We start from the raw sequence: 8803 nt of genomic DNA, 5'->3' as shown, positions 1-8803 counted from the left end.
GCAGCTGAATTTGTTTGACTGCAGAAATAATTATAATTTTCTTTTCTTTTTCGGTAAGCAAATCAAAAATGAAGTTCAACAAAATTTGTTTGGCAGCCATTTTTCTCTGACGTTTATGAACTCTGTTTACATACAAATCGGACTAAAGGCCCAACTATAATAGGCATAAGCTAGCATATGCGCGCATAAGTAAACGTCCGAATACAAAGAATCTCAATACGAGTGAACATAATGGAGTCTAGCTCCGTTTCGTTCAATTTTTCTCAGTTTCGTTAACTTAAGCACACTTAAGCAAGAGCGATCCCAGTCGCTCGCCGCATAAGTAAAATGTGACATTTAGATACGTGAGCAAAATTGCATTATGGCTATGCAGTAATTTCGCAAACTTAAGTGAATTATCGTTGGGTTTTTGACATAAGCTTATGTTTGCTTATGCCTATTATAGTTGGGCCTTAAGTCAGACCTTTTTGTTTACTGCAGACATTCTGCATTAGAAGTGCGTTCACAAATGTATTAGAAAAGGAATGCGATTGTACTAGCGCAGATTTTCTGCATTTATGAATTCACCTCTCGGATTTAATTATGAAACAACTTGAGCACTAAACTGTCATGATTTGAAATGTCGTCTGTTTGAAGGCGTTCAAAATTGCCTTTAATCAAATCAATTACAAAAAACAGTCCTAGCGTTGGTCCATTTGACGCCATTTGATAATTTTGATTCATAAAAATGTTATATGCAATTAGTTTTTTCTAGATTATCTTTCCTTCTGCACTAGACCGACGAGCCTCTTCCACCATTTTTATTGTTTTGACAATAATTTTTTTTAATTTCCCGGCTTTCAAAGATCAAATTATCAATTATTTTTTTGACAGTTCGAGCTCTACTCTGAACTAAAAAATAAAAATATTTTTGAGCCAGTTTCGAAAACATCAAGCATAAAAGTTAATATGATAGGAAAATGGTAGTTTATGAGTTTGAACATCCATAAACGTCAACTGATTTTTCAACATTGAAGAATACTGTCAAAATTGTCTCTTCTACAATTATTTGTCACTGAACGTGAATTCTAAAAATGCATGTTATCAATAGCCGTTGCATAATTTGTGTTTGGAGATTTGAACATACCAAAAGATGTTCGCAGTATCACTATTTTTGACATTTTCGAAAGTGGCGTATTTTTATCAGTTGAACAACTTATTTGATCCGGAGATCAAACCCCACGATTTTTAAAGATTAATAATAAATTGAAGGTCGACTTCTGTGAACAAAGTAAATAATATGCTTGAACGATTGAATGTTCTAAAATTTGAAAGGCGGATCAAATTGGTTCTACAACTGCAAGAAACCAATTGAACGACGCAATATTTTTAAAAATTGATTTATCACACTCTCGGATGTTTAAAATTCAAATTTCAACGTTAAGTGTTAAATGTAGTGAAATATTTAAGCACGATTTTATGAGCACCAATTTCATACGAAACATTCTACCGCATCGTGAAAATATGCCACAGTGCATTTTAGATATGTTTTCCAATTCCGTCAAGTGAGGGCTCACCTTTAAGACTGCTATTACACGAAGACTTTTAAGTCATAATCTTCATTGAAATATCATTACGATTGTAATATTGTATCAAGTTGAGTACATTTTCGAAGTTTGTACTCAAAAATCAAAAGTAAACGTCGTGTATTAGCAGAATAATGACGTTTCTGATTCTGACAAGTGGAAGAAGAAATTCCTATGGAACACGTCAAACAGAACTGATCGGTTTCAAACTTTGGGTTCGTTTATTTTAGTGAACTACAGAAACTCATTTACCAACTTTCATTAGACTCCGAGTTAACAAATCCAAAACGTCAAAGTGATCTTATGACGTTTTCGATATGTTATTTTCACACAATAAAACTTTCTTTCAAGTAACTTGACCTTTTTAAATTAAAAATATTGAGATGGAATTGGCAAGTTAATTACTCAGTTTGATTGCTATAATTTAAGGAAAGTGGAAACCAAAGACATCTGTCATAAGATCACAAACAAAAATGGCTTCCTAACTAATGTGATTGAATACAGTCATCCATTTTGTTTTTGGGCTCATTCACTTAATAAAAGTTCAAGACATCCTCCAATTTGTTATATCTTATAAAAGTGATGAAAAATTGATCTTTATTAAAGTTTGCATCTTAAAACTTTATTAAATAAAGCAATATATTCAACTTTTTTGCGAAAATCAAATATTATCCATAATAACTGATATTATCAAAGTTCAATCATTTTAAACAACATAATTGATAAAAGTATCAACATTAAATTATTATAAATAACAAAAATAGAACTAAATGCATTTAAACAAAAAGATTTTAAAGGTGTCAGTTTGTTGCTACGTGCAAATCTTACAAGACAACCAATGCAAATTAATTGACAGTTGACAAATGCAATAAGGCTAATTCACAATAGATGTAAGCTTATCACACGTTGAAATTATGATCTATAACGGTCAATAATCTTATATCACAAATGCTTTTCGTTTTTGTTCTCAAAAATACGCCAAACCTTAAATTTGACACATTGTGGTGAACCCGTTTTTAAGAAAAAGGAACGTTCATGAGTTTTTTGACAGTAATCTTTCCAAACACAAAAATAAGCTCAGATCTTAGAACTAGTTTCTTTGTAACATTGTTTTTTTTAATCCTGGTGTTACACTAAGAACCCCCCAAGTTGCAACAAAACTATCTAAAAGGAATGAAAAGAACGCATACAAAGCACAAGAAGAGGTCACTCCGGTTTTCATGGGAAATTAACGTTACCACGAGCACCTGAAGCGCGAAATTTCTTTTATGCATTGCAAATCAATTTGTCAGTGATGTTCTTTTCTTTGAGAGGGAAGACAAAAAAATATGAAAAAAAAAACCAGAAAGGAAGGAGACTAGTTTTGTTTTGTGAAAAATCCAAAAAGAATTGCGTGAATGTCAATCAAGCGTACACAATAATCTTCTCAACTTTTATCATAATGCATAGAACTGTCAAAGAAGACTACAACAAAAAGGAACAGAGAAGGGTAGAAACAGGATTTGTTATTTTTCTCAAACTAAAATGAGTTTTTTACAATAAATAATTACTAAGGAATTTTTTAAAGATTAACAAAAGAATATTTAACGAAACTTCTTTTATGGAATTCAAGTTCAAGAACTTTTAAATGATGGAAATACTAAGTAACGAAATCTGATTCATAACCTGAATAACGGCAAAACTACCTACAAATTCAAAATTAGAATATATTTAGCTATTGAAACTAGATATCGACCCCTTCTAAGAGTTTCGTTAAATACATACTTCGATGCTATAAAAGGAAAATATGGGTGCGTTCAATGTGTTATCCAAAGTATGTTTTGGAAGAAAATTGAAAAGTCGATAACATCCCCTTAATTTTCTACTGACACGAACTTCAATATAATCGCTAAGAAGAATTTTGTGGGAAAACAAAAGTGAATGAATTTAAAGCTATAAACCATTTTGACAGTGACATTCTTGTGTCATTGACTTAAGGATCGATAAAGTCAAAGCTTGTAACTGTCATTTAACTAATCATTCGATATTGAAATAATTCTTTATGGCAACCCTGATAACAATGACAGCGCATTCTCATGCTTCATGTTTCGATATTTTGTTTTTAACGGAAAAAAGAAGCGATAACTTTGAGATTAAAAATTAAACCAACAATAAAAATTATATTAAAATAAATCACCTATAATGTATAGAAAACATTTTGTTTAAAAATAAATATGGCAAATTGTCATATTATAAAATTAATTTAAAATTTTATAAAAAAAGCTATTACAGTGGACGATCATGGTGATGATGAGGATGATGTTGAATATAACGATGATCCTGTAGTACTTTGGTGATGTCAAATACGATAACAAAGATCGCAGCGATTTTTCCCCATTAACGCATCATCTTACAAGCCATAATCCGAGATTTAGCTTCGACAGTTTGGGCAGCTTCATGACCACATCCAGGCCCTTCGATGACAATTGCGTACAACCGTACAGATCGATAGTTTTCAAATTGATAAGATCATCGGCGAGCGATTGAAGACCCTTGTCGGTTATCCGACTGCATTGACCGATATTCAGATGCTCGAGTTCGTGCAGGGATTTGGCGATCTTGAGCATTCCTTGATCGGTTATTTGGCACTGGTTGAGACTCAGTGATCGCAGTTGGAAGAGACCTTGAGCGATGTGCGTGAGAGCCTGATCGCTGATCTTGTCACAGAAGCTTACATCAAGGGAGATAATACCGCTGCCGCCCTCTGTAAGGTAGGCCATGCCAATGTCGGAGATGTTATCGCAGGATCGTAGGTTTAAGTGCTGTAACTTGGGCATCCGTGCTAGATGCTTGAGTCCACTGTCGGTTATCGAGACGCAGAAACTCAAGTTAATTCGTTTAAGTGACGTTAGACCTTGTGCTATGTGACCGAGTGCTTCATCGCTCAGTCGTTGGCAATCCTGCAGACCGAGATATTCCAGCTCTAGATTGCCTTCCGCGGTTTCCTTACTCAGCCCGGATAAGTGTCCGATGCCTTGATCACTGATGTGCCAGCACGATCGGAGGTTGAGGTTCTTTAATTTCTTCAGACCCCACGCGATCAGGAGGAGACCAGTATTCGTGATGTTGCAACAACCCCCAAGTTCCAGGGTCTCGAGGTTCTTCAGATGTTGCGCTATCCGTCCTAGACTAGTGTCGGTGATCTGTTTGCAGAGGGAAAGATCAAGTTCCTTCAGATTGGGCAGGTCCATGGAGAATGCGTGTCCCAAATTGATGTCGGCCACATTATAACAACCGCTGAGGTTCAGGGAGACCATGTTTGGCACCCCCATGACCAAGTCGCGCAGTGATCGACGCAGGGAGAGAATTTGGATTTTCTTTATACCCCTTCGCACCAGCGATGCAAAGAGACTAGGACTAGAGCGTTTTAGGTGCAATTTGGCCTGTACTCCCTTCCACACGCTCTTGGCGTATGCGGCATCCCTCCAGTTCGTACACACCTGAGCCACACGACCGCGATCCTTGACTGGAAGCCTCTGAAAGATCATTTCGAGGATCTCTGGATACAGATGACCGATGTGTGTGCCCTCTGGCGGAGGAGGTGAAGCTGGAGTTGCGGGACGCTGGTGAGACTTCATTGCAGATCCGGTGGCATGCTGCAAGAAGATAGCTGGGGGCAGATGTGCATGGTGGTGATGGTGATGATGACTGAGGGTCTGTAACTGAGGTCGATGCAGGGCGTAGGGAGTGAATCGGAGAAGGTGATGTGTCCTGTGTGGAGTCATTCCGTGCAATTCGGTCTGTTGGTACAGGTGATCGTCCATTGTCCAACCGATATGAGTTGTACCGCCACCCCCACCACCAGCTCCACCGCCATGATAGCTCGACAGAGCTGCCGCAGTTTGGAGCGAAATCGTCGTCTGATGGTAGGGTAGGATTTCGGCATTCGTAGTCATGTTCACTTTTTGGGGTTTTGAAATTTTCTCTTTCACTAGAAACTAGACCAAAAACTTAACTAGGGCCACTTTATTCTATTTTTGTAATGAAGGTAAGTTTATTTTTATATTTTTTGTTTAAATAACTTTTGACTTTATGTGCCCAACATCACTTGTTTCTTTTTCTTATTTTTCAATTCAAAATTTGATTTGCTTTTTATTTGTTGTTATTCCACTGTTATCACTGGTTTATTTTTTAAATGCTTTTGAACTGTTAAACTATGATGGCTGCTGATTATAACGGAAAAACAAAATACTAAACTAGGTATATGTACTGTTACTACACAACTGATACCGTTTTTTTATGGTTTGCATTGCCTTCAAGATTCAAGTAAAACTAAGCGACGAAACGGTTTTTTGTTGATTGTGACTTGACTATAAATTCCGTTAATACACGAATTACGGTAAACGAAACGAACCGAACTGGAGAGCGAGTTGACACAGACTAAATACTAAAATGTGCCGCACAAAAGAATTTGCTGTTGTGTTGTGTTTGGTTGTTTCTCCTTCTTCTCCATTCTCATTCTCCTTCTCCTGCTGCTGCCCTAGCCCTCCTCGGGCATTTCCAAGAATTTCTTTAAGTTTTAGTGGAGCAGGGGCAAAGTGAGACTGAGAGTCTGAGAGTGACAGTGAGTGAGTATTGTTGCTGAATATCCTCTCTTGTTTTTGAATTTCCCCTCATTTTGTATCGGCGATAGATGGTGAGAGAGGATAGTAGGGTGTTTATGTGTGTGTTTTTCTGTTATCAGTGATGCCACTTTATGGTGCAATATTGTTAAATATTACTTTTTTCTTTGGTATCTTAACAAAAGAATATGAATACAAAAGGTTCTTGGAAGATTAATGAAAATGAAGGGTGTGCAGGTAGTTTCGTTGCGTTTTATTTTTTCTTTATTGAATGTTAAAGAAAAGCAGAGGATCAGATCGGATTTTATCAGGTAGGTGAAGGTGATTAGAAAGAGATTTTTACAAAGAAATGGGAAATAAATTTTGTTTTAAGTATTTGGAAAAATGCATTTTTTCCTGTCTGCCTTTCGTGTCTATATTGAAAAATTTGAAAATATTTATTTGGTAAGAATACCAAAAGAAATAAATCACTATAAGTTTGTTGTGGTATCTATAGAAGAAAAGTCTCATATAATATTCTAGGTTGATACGATCTAATGTTATGAATGCAACAGGTTACATTAGCTTGGATATGGATATCTTTGGTTTTGAGTTAAACGATTTCTGAAGAATTATATTTACTGATAGGTTAACCATGATCAGTATTTTTGGAAAATTAGAGATTTTCTTGAAGTTTGCTTTTATAAATCTTACCAAAGAAATCTGAATATATTTTCCCTTGAGAAGTATGATTTTCAATCTCAACTCATAGGGTTTCTCTTAACTCAAAGCCAATAAACTTCATATTACCATCATTGATGTCAGGATTGTCTTTTTTTCAAAAGGTATCAGTTTTATAGAAGTCTATAAATTTGCAAGCATTTTTAATTTTATTACGGAAAGGAAATATCTCAACAGTTGTAAAATGTTGAAATAGTTAGTTTTATTAAAAAACAGCCTTCGTGTTATTTGCTTACCTGTATCAAAATTAATTTTGCCGTATAGAAAGTAGAAGTTTTATTTTTGAAACCTATGCTTAGGATATTAATGTACGTTAGCCAAGGGTAACATAATATCATTGAAACATACACACGTTTTGGAATACCCATCATCATTAAAATTTGAATTCTTAGAACGGTTTTCGAAAACAAAATTGTGTCTAGATACTGTATAATGTGTTCGATAATTATACGAGTAGTTTTCAATATGAAAATAAGTGGGCGTTTTCTGTTACTGCTTTAGATAACTAACATTTCGAACAAAAGATTGACTAGTAATTTTTTTTAGAAAAAGATAAGTTCGTATAAATATGATGAATCTCTGCTATCGTAAAATAATGTTAGCATTTTCATTTAATTGATTAGATACAAAAATTTTTTAGTTTTAGACCCAGGGTTGCCAAATGTAAAGGGCTTTTTGACAAGGGCGGGTAGATGTCGAAATGGAATAAAACAAGCTGTGTATGAAATTAAATGTGGAATATCAAAATCAAAATCAAATGGGGTGGCGCAACAGTCCGTTGTGAACCAGGGCCTAGTGACTTACAACTCTCAACCATTCCTGTGTGCGAGTACTGTTGTCAGGAATGGAAGGGACCTACAATTTAAGGCCGAATCCGAACGGCTAGTTTGAGAAAGCACTTTTTCATGACAAGAATTACTCTTAGAGAATTTGTCAATTCCTCGCAAGAGGCAGTACCCGCGAAAATTATTTTTTTTAAATTAAGGTGGCACAGGCAGGGATTGAACCCTAGACCCCTTGCATGACAGTCCAACGCACTAACCATCATGCCACGGGTACTACCCAAATGTGGAATATGACAACAATTAAATGTCCGCCTGGGCTTCTTACGGTGGCACGAGTCTGAGTGGTCCAATTTTCAATGACTCTTCTATGTTATGTTTTGTAAACCTTTAAGGCATCGGTCGATCGCGGTTTATTTGCATAGACCTGTGACTTCAAGAATCCATACAGAAAAAAGTCTAGCGGGGTCGCATGACTTTAGGAGCCAATTCACATCACCTCTGTGAGAGATAACCTTATCCTTAAATCGTTCATGCAAAATATCAATCGATGACGTTTGCTGCGTAGTACGTAGGACCGTCCTGCTGGAACTACATGTCGTCTAGGTCCATATACTTCAAGTTAGGCCATAAGAAAACAATTTTCATCGTTATGTAGCGCTCGTTCACAATGGGCCATTAAACTGGCCTAAGTGTGTCCGTTTCCATCTTGGACAGCCACTATAACCTATGTAGCGCTCGCTGTTGACGCTGACCGCCTCACTGACGTCGTTTTCCAAAAAGTACGGACCAATTACGATACCGGCCCCAAATTGACACCAAATGGTAACTTTTTGAGGGTGCATTATCACCTGGTGAAACTCGCGTGGGTTTGAGTCGTCCCATATAGGCAATTTTACTTGACCCAAAAATGAGCTTCGTCCCTAAATATTGTTTTTCGGCCAAAATTTGGGTCCTCTTCCAAACGATTCGAAGCCCAGTCAGCGAACAAACTGCGTTGTCTATGGTCATGAACTTTAAGCTGTTGGGTCAGTAAAATCTTGTACGGGCGTAGGCTCAAGTTAAGACTCAAAATTCGCCAAGTTGAAGTATGATGAAGGCCAAGTTTTTGTGACAGCGAGGAATAGAATGACTA

At 36.4% G+C, this 8803-nt stretch overlaps 1 protein-coding gene across 1 annotated transcript; it reads right to left on the bottom strand.

Moving 5' to 3' along the window:
- Positions 1-861: 861 nt before the first annotated feature.
- On the bottom strand, positions 862-5973 carry LOC129949848 (F-box/LRR-repeat protein 14). The gene has a single exon (XM_056061527.1). The coding sequence runs from the start codon at positions 5498-5500 to the stop codon at positions 3950-3952; it is 1551 nt and encodes a 516-aa protein (XP_055917502.1). The 5' UTR covers positions 5501-5973; the 3' UTR covers positions 862-3949.
- Between the last annotated feature and the right edge of the window lie 2830 nt (positions 5974-8803).

The sequence above is a fragment of the Eupeodes corollae genome, chromosome 3 (assembly GCF_945859685.1).
Source record: "Eupeodes corollae chromosome 3, idEupCoro1.1, whole genome shotgun sequence".
Taxonomy (NCBI): Eukaryota; Metazoa; Arthropoda; class Insecta; order Diptera; family Syrphidae; genus Eupeodes; species Eupeodes corollae.
Note: the sequence above shows the minus strand (reverse complement) of the source record. Positions and strands in the feature narration are given on the sequence as shown.

What these genes read in the sequence shown, in the direction of transcription:
- LOC129949848 (XM_056061527.1), bottom strand. Translation starts at nt 5,500, where the DNA reads ATGACTACGAATGCCGAAATCCTACCCTACCATCAGACGACGATTTCG.